Below are 14,410 nucleotides of genomic sequence, written 5' to 3'. Positions count from 1 at the left end.
CATCCAGGATTTGTCCCACCTGTCTGGTGCTATCAGAATCACTCTGAATTTCTGACCCCTCAATTTCGGTACTCATTTTGCAACCAAAACGTGGGCTTGACCCCTCCAAATTGACTTAATAGCAGATTCACAGCCCATGCTTCTTGATCAAGGACTGGAAACAGCAAGGTTGGCAATTTCTGATTCCACCCTGTTGCAAGAAGGTATAATATCATTGTTAGATCCAACATGGAAGCTACTGCTACAATATTATGCATAAGCTTAATGAAAAACACTCTTATCCAAAATGTCAAACTGTGAGGTTGTCACATTCACTGCTGCGATGTTTTGTTTACTGTTGAAAGCTCAACTGTAAATGTGTTTGAATGTGTTATGATGAAAACATTAATGGCATCTGGCTTTCCAAAATGCATGCCTCGCTATTGCCTGTAGATGGATCTCATCCAACAGATGGTTTAATTTTTCCTTTATAGTCACAGACAGAAGGACAAGATTTCAACCTCGTTTTCCAAGTCTAATGAAGCCCTCACCTTATAGACCTGGCTCATCATTGGCAGTGATAGGCATGCAGATGTTGGCAACAAACAATATTTCCCTATTTTAAAGCTAAACCCAGTCCGTTCCATCCGTTCCATTGAGTTATGAGATGGTCAAGTAATCAATGTTATCCTTGCAGTCATAGGACACTAGACACTACCTCCATGTCCTGGCGGCAAAGATGAGGCCATGCCATCATCTCTAAGGGTGCCATGATATGCCATGCCATCATCTCTAAGGGTGCCATGATATGCCATGCCATCATCTCTAAGGGTGCCATGATATGCCATGCCATCATCTCTAAGGATGCCATGATATGCCATGCCATCATCTCTAAGGGTGCCATGATATGCCATGCCATCATCTCTAAGGGTGCCATGATATCCATCCAACAGATAAACCATGAACAAAATACTTGCTGTTGGAATTCGCATCAGGGCAAGTGTGAGTATGGACTGCTGGAGAGTGTGCTGAGTGGTCAGCTGGATGGTTGACTCATTTACTGGCTGGACTGTATACAAGGCTGTGTTCTGGATGGTTGGCTCTGGAAATGCCTGTGCAGAGTATGTGGTGAAACAGACAAATCAGTCAAACTGATCCTTGTATAGTTCCACATACCACAGAACTGTTGGCTGGTATGTGGCATGACTTGATGAAGCGATGGACCTCTGGTTGATAGATAATAGGAATGGCTGGACAGATGGATGCAATGGCTGGTCGCTAGCTGGTCTGGCAGTTTACAGCATGAAAAAATGGTGATATGATCATTCCGACAGAACAAATACCTCATACACACTGACATGATGGGATCCCTGGAGGTGTATGACAGATGCATATAAAAAAAAATCTCCAGAAGCCAGAAACTGAATTACTGCTTCTTTTATCAGTCCACACTACTGCAACTCAATCAGTGTATAGGAAGAATACAGGGAAAGCAAATCTGCAACCCTTTGCTCCCTAAATTCTTTTAGTAGGGCTGGGTTCTCAAGGTAGCAGGCTTGGGGAATGTAGTTGAAGGAGAAAGGAACACAGGTACACTCAATTAAAGCAAGGACTGGGTAGAAGACGACTAAAACAACACTAAAATGGATGTGTTTAGCTGAAATGGAGCCTAAAGTCAACAACAAAGGTGAATCTCATTCAGCATCCTGATACATATGTATGAACAAAATAGTCCAAAGAGGAAGATATTATTTATGTGGAATACAGCTAAGGTATCAGACTGGAGCCATGCTATTTTCCTTCTGGTTACTTAAGCCTTCCAAGCTGGATTAAGGAATGTACCTGGTAGCGACACTGATGGGATACCTGGATGAACATCACTGAAAAGTCACTTAAAGTAATTGACCTTAAGTTTCAAAATGTATTACCAAAGCTTCACATTTTGATCTCTATGTGGTTACCTTCTTCAGGCTTCTGAGGGAAAAGAAATGGCAATCTGCTTTCAATGCAGAGCTCCTTCCATTTCTTTCAATAATTAAGTTGGAGAAGTAGATGGGGATGGATTACCACTTGCCCAGTCCACAGACAAATGGAAATTCATCCATGGTACCATGTAGGAAAGGGAGATATTCTAGATTCACCACCTGGTGGATCAAGTTCCCAAGACCCACTGTCATTGAACAGGAACACAGGGAAAGTGAAGAGGGTGTTAACCTGGTCCATTTCCTAAGGAGATAGATGGCTCCCAGATCACAGTTGGGACCTGTGATGTTTCCAGGAGATTTCAATCATGAGATCTAGCTCAGACTGGCATTCCAGTGATCCTTCAATGTACTGAAGGGGGTCCACTGGAGAAGATGAGTCAGTGACTCCTTTCTTCCTGTTGCTAAGGAAGCAGCAGCTCTCTGCTAGATCCCACACCTGATCTGACCACAAGGCACAGAAAGACACCACTCATTTAGCACATGCAAAACCTTTCTATTGCTGCATTTGTGAACTTCTTTTAGTCTACTGAAAGAAATTACAAAAGCAGCCCCAATGAACAAAAGATTGAGAACAATACAATAATGAAAATACTGTCTGACTAAAAGGTGCACAAAAATATAAAAAAAGACAAATGTGGTACGAATAAATCTAAATAAATGCAAGGAGTAGGGAGAAAAGAGCCACATGAAGAGACTAATGCTGTACTGCCTGTAAGAATTTCAAGGAATTTACAATATGACCATTTCAGCCTTTTATATGATGGATGTTGAAACCATCCCTGATATTCTTCAGTTATAACAAGATTTTCAAATTAGCTGCTGTGGTGGACATGTTGGATGTCAGACTGGTATAATTTTAATTTGGTCCAACAAGCCATTTTACGAAGTCTTCTGGTGGAAATCCCATGCTGATATGGCTTTCCATTTTGGAATAATAATGAAAACAAGATTTTCAAGCTGGTTGCCATGTTGGACATATTGGAGCTCAGACTGGCGCCACTTCTATGTAGGAGAAATAGACACGAGAAGAAATTGTTTGGTGAAAGCATAATGTCAATATGACTAGCCATTTAGGAGAAAGATTCTTATTATGGCCACTTTGAAAAGCATACTGAATATCTGAATGGCACCATTTTCATTCAGGATCAATCAGATATGATAAGAAGATACATAGTAAATATCCCATGTTGATGCAAACATCCATTCAGATGGAGCAGTGATAATAGTATTCATTCAGAATGAGCAGTGATAATATTATTCATTCAGATGGAGCAGTGATAATATTATTCATTCAGATGGAGCAGTGATAATATTATTCATTCAGATGGAGCAGTGATAATAGTATTCATTCAGAATGAGCAGTGATAATATTATTCATTCAGATGGAGCGGTGATAATAGTATTCATTCAGAATGAGCAGTGATAATATTATTCATTCAGATGGAGCGGTGATAATATTATTCATTCAGATGGAGCAGTGATAATATTATTCATTCAGATGGAGCGGTGATAATATTATTCATTCAGAATGAGCAGTGATAATATTATTCATTCAAATGGAGCGGTGATAATATTATTTATTCAGATGGAGCGGTGATAATATTATTCATTCAGATGGAGCGGTGATAATATTATTCATTCAAATGGAGCAGATATAATATTAATTTCAAGATGGCAATTGTGGCGGCATTACTGGATATCAGATCAGATTGGCATCAATGTCATTTAGGATCAACTAGACATCTTAAGAAATCTTCTAGTTAAAACCCCATGACAATATTACTTTTCATTCAGGTGTAGTAGCGATAACAAGATTTTTAAAATGGCCATTGTAGCAGGTTTATGAACCACCAGATTGGCACCATTTTCATTTAGGACCAATTAGACTTTATAAGAAGTCTTCTGGTAAAGAACCCATGTCAATATAACTTTCCAATCAGGAGGTGTAGTGATAACAAGATTTTTCAGATGGCTGCTGTGGCAGTCATACTAGATATTAGATTACGGAATTTTCATTTAGGACCAACTAGACATAATAATAAGTTTTCTGGTGAAGACCCTTGTCAATATTACTTTCCATTCAGGAAGAGAAGCAATAACTAGTTTCAAGATGGCCACTGTGGTGGCCATATTGGCACCATTTTCATTTAGAACCAACTAGACATCATAGGAAATCTTGTAGTGAAAACCCATGCAGATATTGCTATCCATTCAGAAGGAGTAGCAATAAAAAGATTTTCAAGATGGCCACTGTATTCATTTATGACCAACTAGACCATGGAATGAATATGTGTATAAAGTTTCACAGCAATCCTCCCAGTAGTTTATTAGGAGTATCAATAACAAACTAATGCTAATGGAATGGATGGACAGACAACTGAAAACAGACAACAGACCATCCCTTAAAATCTTCAGGTCTGACAAGCAGAACTAATAAGGCTGAATGAACTTATGGAGAAAGACACCTGAGTGAGTGAAAATTCTTCAGCCAAGACATGTATTATACTGCACAAAGTCTTAGGAAAGGGATGATATTCTGAGTGTCAGAAGTCACTAAGGTATCAGACTGAGACACTTTTGTTGTTTTTCTAGACCTACAATTATTAACTGAAGAAGAGAATTCATCTTGGTCTGGGGACTAGCACCAGGAATGTAAAAGTTAAGTATTAATAATAGGAAAGTATCACTTAATTAAAATTAGTTTACCTTCCAAAACTAAATATTTTGTAACTTTTAAAGTTATGCTAGTAATTAATCTTTAGGAATAATTAAGAATTCAAAGCAAGTATCTTCTATATATAAAAACTGACCCTGTTTGTGACATATCCTTTTCAGAACTCTACCTAAATTGAGACTTTCAGAATTTTGGATGAATATTCTGTGACATGTCTCTTATTGTAAAACTGAAGTATTCACTTCAATTAATATTAAATTATAATGTTACCAACCTCTTGGTATTGAATGATAAAATGGCGATGGCCCTGCCAAAATACTGACAGGACATATTGGACTTCATTGGTCTTTTTGTTGGTACTCTGTCGGACCAGAAAATCACCATCTTTCACTAGTAATCTCTGGACTTCATCCCGAGGTAAGACCCCATGAAACCACTGCTGGTCTTCCAGTTTACTGGAGCTGGATATTGGACTTTTGGGCTGAAATAGGCATGGAGAGGTCTAGAGAAATACATGCATAAGACAACTAAAGGACAGAATATTTTTTGCATGTTCATGTTATAAAAGTTATTAAATCCAAGTTCACATAATGCTAATTATAAAACGTAGCTGTAATGTGGTCAAGATGCAATCTCCAAGCTAAGGTGATATTCTTTTACATCTGCTCCAGTTCTTCTGTTTTGAAAACTTACTTTAGAGTGAAAATCAAAACACAGACCTTTCATCTTAACCACAAGATAAACGGGAATCAATCAACACTACACATATAGTCAGTACAAACAAAATCTGATCAAAATCCATACAATCTACTTATTTCTTCCAGTGACTGTGTTGACAGGAAATTATAATTAAGAAATCTAAGTCATAATCTTTGACCTTGTGTACAAAATCACCTAATGATGACTAATGAACCAGAGATCACACTACCAGGCAAAGCGAGCAACCAAGTTGCCTAATAAATGTAAACTTCACCTTCTTCTAGCAAACGTGACTTCACCAGGAGTGAAAATAGTTTATGGTTTTCAAAGATGCTCCTTCACTATAATGAGGTAATTCTGAGAGTGTTGTGTGAAGGCAAAATATATTCCATGTGATACTGATAACAAATGCACAGACAAACTCTTGTACATTCATAGGCATGTGTTTTAATAGCTAACTAACCATTAACCCTTTTTCCCGAGCATATTATCAATGCCCAATTGCCACAAGTTACAATTTGATGATGAAAACATACCAACTTCTGCTTTAAAACAGAAACATCAAAATGTAAAGAGTAATTTGTGTTTTAAGAACAGAATCAGTAAATAGCAACTTCTAATCTACCCTCTCCCACAAGCAAAGATTTCTTAACTGTCATGTTTGAGTTATTTTTGAAAAAATGCGAAATCTAAATATTATAAAGACGACTTAGCGTAAAAAATTTAATCATGTAAGTCCAGAACATATGAGACATATGTTATATAATTTGATGAGTATTGTAAGCTCAGAGCAGGTAGACAAATAACAAAACTAAATTTGCAATCCTATCAATGGATTGTTAAAATGAGGCTAGTATGTGAGGGGTTATATTAAGAAAATCACTCTTTCTAAAAATCGATGAACTCTCACGTCATGCATGGTGCTGTAATGCTTCTTACCAGCATCATACTGTAATGGCCAAGCTAGGTCCTGATAATACTACATTGAAGTATGGCACCAGGGATGAGTATGTTTCTTACCAGTATTGTACTGTAACGACCAAGCTAGGTCCTGATAATATTACATTGGAGTATGACACCAAGGGAGGAGTATACTTCTTACCAGTATCATACTGTAATGGCCAAGCTAGGTCCTGATAATACTACATTGGAGCATGACACCAGGGATGAGTGTGCTTCTTACCAGTATCATACTATAATGGCCAAGCTAGGTCCTGATAATATTATATTGGAGTATGACACCAGGGATGAGTATGCTTCTTACCATCATACTGTAATGGCCAAGCTAGGTCCTGATAATACTACATTGGAGTATGACACCAAGGATGAGTATACTTCTTACCAGTATCATACTGTAATGGCCAAGCTAGGTCCTGATAATACTACATTGGAGTATGACACCAGGGATGAGTGTGCTTCTTACCAGTATCATACTATAATGGCCAAGCTAGGTCCTGATAATACTACATTGGAGTATGACACCAGGGAAGAGTATGCTTCTTACCAGCATCATACTGTAATGGCCAAGTTAGGTCCTGATAATATTATATTGGAGTATGACACCAAGGATGAGTATGCTTCTTACCATCATACTGTAATGGCCAAGCTAGGTCCTGATAATACTACATTGGAGTATGACACCAGGGATGAGTATACCTCTTACCAGTATCATACTGTAATGGCCAAGCTTGGTCCTGATAATACTACATTGGAGTATGACACCAGGGATGAGTATACTTCTTACCAGTATCATACTGTAATGGCCAAGCTAGGTCCTGATAATACTACATTGGAGTATGACACCAGGGATGAGTATGCTTCTTATCAGTATCATACTGTAATGGCCAAGCTAGGTCCTGATAATATTATATTGGAGTATGACACCAGGGATGAGTATGCTTCTTATCAGTATCATACTGTAATGGCCAAGCTAGGTCCTGATAATACTACACTGGAGTATGACACCAGGGATGAGTATGCTTCTTATCAGTATCATACTGTAATGGCCAAGCTAGGTCCTGATAATACTACATTGGAGTATGACACCAGGGATGAGTATGCTTCTTATCAGTATCATACTGTAATGGCCAAGCTAGGTCCTGATAATACTACATTGGAGTAAGACACCTTGGATGAGTATGCTTCTTATCAGCTGAGTAAGGAGGGAGAATGGAGTAAACTCAAGCACTTGATTTCTTTTCAACCATAACACAAGATGATTCATTTATTAAGAAACATCGAATAAAGTTGCAGTTCATAACCAAGAAAGTCTTGTTATTTGTATACAAGATGAGAATATTATCATTGTCATTAGGCTACAGTTTGGTATATGACAATTTCGCACAAGGTCAAGGTAGGTAATAACACTATCCTATTAATTCATTATCTTATTACCTCTTTTGATGAATGAAAATTATATAAGATTTACTATATCTGAATTCAGTTGCAATAAAGTTTACTACAGAAGAGAAAATATGACTGGATTGTAATTTCTGAAAATGAGATTATCATATCAATGATTGTGAATGTCAAACTAATAATTGTGAATGTCAAATCGGTGAGGATAATGCTCACAATGACTTGAACATTCCATTTCCCTACAAACATTTCTGGACCTATAATTTAAGAAAATGAATTATATATTTGCAGGGTAATGAAATTTCTCTGTATGCATTTAGCTTCTTAAAAATGATTAAATAAATAAAATTTATACATAAATAAAAGTATTGATCTGTGAGGACAACACCCACTTGACCTAAACAACTGAATTTTTTTTTAAAAAAATGATATAACAAAATCAGGTTGCTTGTAAAATAAATCTGAAATGAGCTGAAATTATTTAATTTAGAAGCATGAAAGGAATGAAAATTCCTTAAATAAATTTTGCTTTGTGCTTAAATAAACTTTAAACAAAGATTCTGTTCAAAATATTGCCCAAAGTTACAGGACTGGACAGAGAAAAAATAAAATAAACAAAACAAAAAAAATACAAGATAAATCTCACAAAACTGTGAAGTGACTAGCTTAAGAGCTGCAGAGATGACTGCTCACAAGCAGCCCACAATGCCTTATATACCTGAGACAAATCACACAACCAAAAGAACCCACAAAACCAACACATCCAACAAAACCCACAAAGTTTGTTAGAATAGTCAAACATGAGGTAGTATGGCAAATTTACTATTTGGTCAATTTTCACGATTATTTAAAGCAATTACCAACTTGATATTTTACATATTACTACATTATGATTGCATTGCCCCACCCCATAAATCAGTTTATTTTTTGCACACATACTGTGTTTATGCTGACACTCATAGCAATGGTTCGGAACCTGTGTTGAGTTATGCATTCTTACAATATTAATGAGGTAGACTACATGTCAAGGGAAGTCAGCATGTATTTCTACCAAGGAAATAAAGAGGAAGTAATAATTAAATGACGTATACAAACTAAAAAGATGGGGCTATAAACACATTGAGTGTGTATCGTGCAGTCTTAAGCACTTAACTAGAAATAGTCATTAGTCAAATTATCATTATCAAGCCACCAGCATTGATACTCCCTATTTTTTTAAACTCCAAACATGTAGAGTAGAGTATAGAAGCTAACAATTATTCGAAGTAAACAAAACAGAATCATAGAAAATATTAATGTTAACTCATTAATTCATTTGCTTGTAATGCACTGATTTCAACTTTTTTTTATCGAAATGGAATTGGGCGGCTTGTATGAACAATGTTTACTGTATATATGCATATATATTTCACTCCAAAATTGCAGGTTATTACAGTGCCATATTTATTTTTGGTTGTGTCAAATCTGTTGGAATGAAAGGTCTAGTTCATTCATATATCAACTTTAATTCTTCAGTGTGTTTATGAATAGTTACAGTAATGTTTTATCGGCAACAATGAAATTAGGCTGAACAGAATCACATGTAGATACTTATGCAATGGTTCTCATGTAGATGTTACAGGGGTTGTTTCAAATCAGTTAAGACATTTTTTTCAACTGCGATTTTTTACTAAAATTGTTTAAGTGGCAGCTGATTAAGCATTTTAACCAAACAGTTACAAAACTATAATCTAGTTATTCTTATCACTATAATCTAGTTATTCCTATCACTATAATCTAGTTATGCCTATCACTATAATCTAGTTATTCCTATCACTATAATCTAGTTATGCCTACCACTATAATCTAGTTATGCCTATCACTATAATCTAGTTATTCCTATCACTATAATCTAGTTATGCCTATCACTATAATCTAGTTATTCCTATCACTATAATCTAGTTATGCCTATCACTATAATCCAGTTATTCCTATCACTATAATCTAGTTATTCCTATCACTATAATCTAGTTATGCCTACCACTATAATCTAGTTATGCCTATCACTATAATCTAGTTATTCCTATCACTATAATCTAGTTATTCCTATCACTATAATCTAGTTATGCCGATCACTATAATCTAGTTATTCCTATCACTATAATCTAATTATTACTATCACTATAATCTAGTTATGCCTATCACTATAATCTAGTTATTCCTATCACTATAATCTAGTTATGCCGATCACTATAATCTAGTTATGCCTATCACTATAATCTAGTTATTCCTATCACTATAATCTAGTTATGCCGATCACTATAATCTAGTTATTCCTATCACTATAATCTAGTTATGCCGATCACTATAATCTAGTTATTCCTATCACTATAATCTAGTTATGCCTATCACTATAATCTAGTTATTCCTATCACTATAATCTAATTATTACTATCACTATAATCTAGTTATTCCTATCACTATAATCTAGTTATGCCTATCACTATAATCTAGCTATTCTTATCACTATAATCTAATTATTCCTTTCAGAAAGTAAAACAAAATTGTTTAAGTGGCAGCTGATTAAGCATTTTAACCAAACAGTTACAATGCTATAATCTAGTTATTCCTATCACTATAATCTAGTTATTCCTATCAGTTAAAATTAATTACAATGTATAGTTTCTGCTGTGATCTTTTAAAAGTCATGTAGCCAAAATCCACTCCATCTCTCCATCCAAACACGAACACTTTCAAGTATGAATACAATGGGTATGAATATGACAATTTGTAAACAAATACAAAATATGTTTATAATAAACATGTAACTGAATTTTCAACTTGAAAATAAAACCAATGTTACATGCATACTGAGAAGCAGAGGACATAATTCAAATAAGAGAACACACACGCACACACACACACACAAATTTCTTGCCTTGTTCCCATTATCCCTGTCTTGCATTCACTTCTCCCTACTCTCTCCAAAAGGACAATTCATTTCACCCTAAAATTTATGTCTAGCTTTATCCCTGATTGAACTCATCACTTAAGTGATTGGAATAAACCAATATAGCAAGGCTGGTAAAGATACAATTGAATTTTGTAAAATGTTACATTTATTATTTATTGTTGGTGCAAATATCAAACTATTTTATCTTTGACCTTAAAGTCAAGGTAAATAAACAAGCCAAATTTCAACACCATCACTATAATTTCTTCAAATTCTTTGTTCACAATCCTCATTGGTTAAAATAATTTTCATATTTGTTAAAGTAATTGTGTTCATATGTTACATGCAGTATAAAAATCTACGCTTTACCTTGACCTTGAATGCAAAGTCATGGAGAACTGATTATCAAACTCATCTTAGATTTTGTCAAGATGTATCCACACAACAAGTTTGATTACAATTTGCTGAAGCTATTATGTTCATAAACTGGTGCTAAATGATGGGTACTGGATATCATACTATAGGCCATCTCTGAAGCCGGGATCATGATTGTCTTAGCCAATGTTGCAAATTATTTCCTTGCTGGTGACAAATTATACCATCTGGCAATTTGTTTTGGTGACAACATTTTTGGCTGTTAAACTTGTATATAAAAACCTGGGTTGGAGTGGAGAAATTTAAAGGCACCATGAAAGGTAGCTACAAACTTAGATATACAGTGGAATCTATCTATTGTTACATAAACAAATCCTTGGTTCATATTGACAAACCATCTTATCAGTGTACTGTTATATTATAATCCACTTATGCTGACATCTAGCCTGAGTAGTGTATGCTATGATACACTCAAATAGTCAGGATAATGGACTAACTAAAATCAACTAACATCTGAAGGTGGTATCAGGAATTGCTGCACCAAACAATGGTAATATCTTATTTTTAATGTACCCCCCAAAAAACAGTTTTGCTGAAATTTCAAAGAAAACTGATTACATTTGAAGCACCAATTGTTCTGTATAAATTCTATACCAATGTAGCATTTATAAATGGTAAACAGTCATGATTGGAGCTGATGTAACACTATCCTTTGGGCAGTTTAAATAGTGGCAATTAAAGGCATAAAGGTCGGGTATAAACTACGATTAAGCATATTACTTAATTGGCTGTCAATAGCTTGTGAGATGTGTTTGAAGACTGCAGTGGGTGAGACCATTGTGCTAATTTTCATAGGTAAAGATCACAAAATGGAACAGCACAGTAGAGGTAAATCAAAAATATGCATGTGGGAGAACAAAAGTTATTACATATTATTGCTTTGAATGAGAATGTTTGACCAATCTGTATTAAAGATTACTGACAAATTTGTGAACAGTTGCAATGTTACTTTTAAGTCAGATTTTAGTCCATATGCAAAATGCAAAGCCTGATTATTTCAACTATCGAAATAAGGTTCCAGTGTGATTAATATTTTAAGGTGATTTTAAGATGAATAAGCTAATAAGCTATCAGCAAAGAAAGCAAAACCCATAAAAAATAAATTTCTTTATTAGATGACAGGGTTTTACTTTGCGAAGCACACCAGCAAATGAGGCAATTGTGGTTGTGGGGGCATTTAATACCTGAATAAATTAAATCAATGTACGCATTATACATGACTCATCTTACATTGCAAATTATGATCATAAAAACTGCCCTATCCTTTTTCAGTTTTCATTGCCTACTACTTTAATAGACATGGTACAATACTGATGCCTTGCTTGGCAACGTTTTTGAAAATCGGTAATAAAATATTAAAGATGGTGACAATCTTTTAAAAGACAGTACCATTCCTGAAAAAGCTCAAATGGCTTGTATGCAATTTGAGCTGAAAATATTGCTAAATGTGAAGACTTCATCAAAGTATTCGAGGGGAGGATACTGGTTTAAATGTATGGATTGCAAATATAATTAATGTTTTTTTTTTAAAACTAATGTACCCAAAAAACTTGTATAAATACCTTAACTCCAAGGTTTCCATTGGCAGCTGAAATGTTTGGTTCATAATTAGAAGTCTGTTTTACCACCTCCTCGTCCTCCTCTTCCTCCTTATCATCCAGTGTGCTGGAATCCGCTTTCTTGCGTGGAAACTTAATTTTGCTTAAAAGGTAGTTAAATGTCTTGCCGACATTTTGTCCTTCTGGTCCCTGCATATGAGAAAAAGATAACTTAAAAAATCAGGACACATATATAATATCTGTATAGTGCAACTTAATGAAAACAAGAAAACTACCAATGGCAGTACCTTAAGATGGTATAGTTAACTCCATGATATACAAATTAGGTTTTATGATTCTATCAATAGCATGAGAAAATGAACTTGATGTCCATTTATCACTGGTGCCCAATATCAATGAAGAGGTAAAGCTTCTTTCCAAACACAATCTCCAATACATTCCAGTTCTGTCCTATATAACCCAACCACCCCACATTATGATAGAGTCTGCCTAGTGTATATCCATGTCTCAATCACATGTCCACTTAAGTGCATTTAAAACTACCATGCATGGTTGTCGGGACAACCACCTAGTGTAACTTTTGCAATCTACATCGATACTGAACACTTACACTTAGTGTAACTTTGGCAGTCTACATGGCTACCAAAGATGGCAGACAACCACCTAGTGTATCTTTGGCAATCGACATTGATACCGCACATTTACACAGTGTAACTTTGGCAGTGTACATGGATACCACAGATTGCACACAAAAACCTAGTGTAACTTTGTCAATCTACATGGATACTGCACACTAACACCTAGTGTAACTTTGGCACTCTACATGGATACCACAGATTGCACACAAACACCATTTCTATTTTTGACAATCTACATGGATACTGCACAAATACCAAGTGTAACTTTGGCAATCTAAATGGATACCATAGATTGCACACCAACACCTAGTGTAAATCTGGCAATCTACATGGATACTACACAAAAACACTTGGTATAATGCTGTCAGTCTTCATGGATACTGCACACAAACATCTAATGTAACTTTGGCAATTAGCATGAATACCATAAATTGCAATCATGTAATCAGCATAAATGATTTTTCATGGTGCTGAAGGCCTTATAATAGTTTATGAATTGGTCACCTTCGCTTCTACCCATAAACCTTAATTTTTCTTGGTGATTGACTGGTATGTAAATTGCCAGAATGCTTTTGATTTTGTCTAATGGGTCTATATAAGTCACTATTGGGACCTGCAGAACCTGGTTTTCTTTAGCATGTTGTCTTTGTTTAAAGTTATAGTTAATTAAAGTTTGTAACAAATGATCCAATGTTTTAGTAAATTATATTATAGTTTGTAAAAAGCCAGGCAATGTTTTAGTCAATTATGTTATAGTCAAAGTTTGTAACAAACCATCTAATAGATCCCATCAACATTATTAAAATAAAATCCACTACCTCCAGGACCCAACCCTTCCAAAAATGTGTCTTTTTCATCTATATACCATAAAGACATAGGAATGAAACTCTTACCCCTTACCCCCACTGGGTGACTTACCATCAACTGAATGTTATGGGGCAATCCATTTATGTATGGAGGGGGGAGGGGGTAATTCAAATGCATACACTTGTGTATGGGGGGGAGGTGTCTACAGACAGTAGGCTGTGTTTTATTATAGTAATGTGATGGGGTCATTATCCATGGAGAAACAATTTACACATACATTTGCTTCCTCCTCTGAATAATTTCCTGACCATATTAATGTTATGAGAACAGGTAATAGGAGGAGC

The 14,410-nt window shown here is 35.4% G+C and overlaps 1 protein-coding gene across 1 annotated transcript in view; it reads right to left on the bottom strand.

Moving 5' to 3' along the window:
- The window catches only part of LOC149794111 (tyrosine-protein kinase Fer-like), a 103,899-nt gene that overhangs the window by 34,833 nt on the left and 54,656 nt on the right, over positions 1–14,410 (bottom strand). Inside the window, exons 10-11 of the mRNA XM_089968089.1 lie at positions 12,625–12,810; positions 4,913–5,119 (exon numbers count right to left, since the gene is read on the bottom strand). Of these exons, the coding sequence (XP_089824215.1) occupies positions 4,913–5,119; positions 12,625–12,810 (393 nt within the window). The remainder of the gene's footprint in view (positions 1–4,912; positions 5,120–12,624; positions 12,811–14,410) is intronic.

Source organism: Sinohyriopsis cumingii, chromosome 8 (genome assembly GCF_028554795.1).
Source record: "Sinohyriopsis cumingii isolate HCF-2022 chromosome 8, ASM2855479v2, whole genome shotgun sequence".
NCBI lineage: Eukaryota > Metazoa > Mollusca > Bivalvia > Unionida > Unionidae > Sinohyriopsis > Sinohyriopsis cumingii.
Note: the sequence above shows the minus strand (reverse complement) of the source record. Positions and strands in the feature narration are given on the sequence as shown.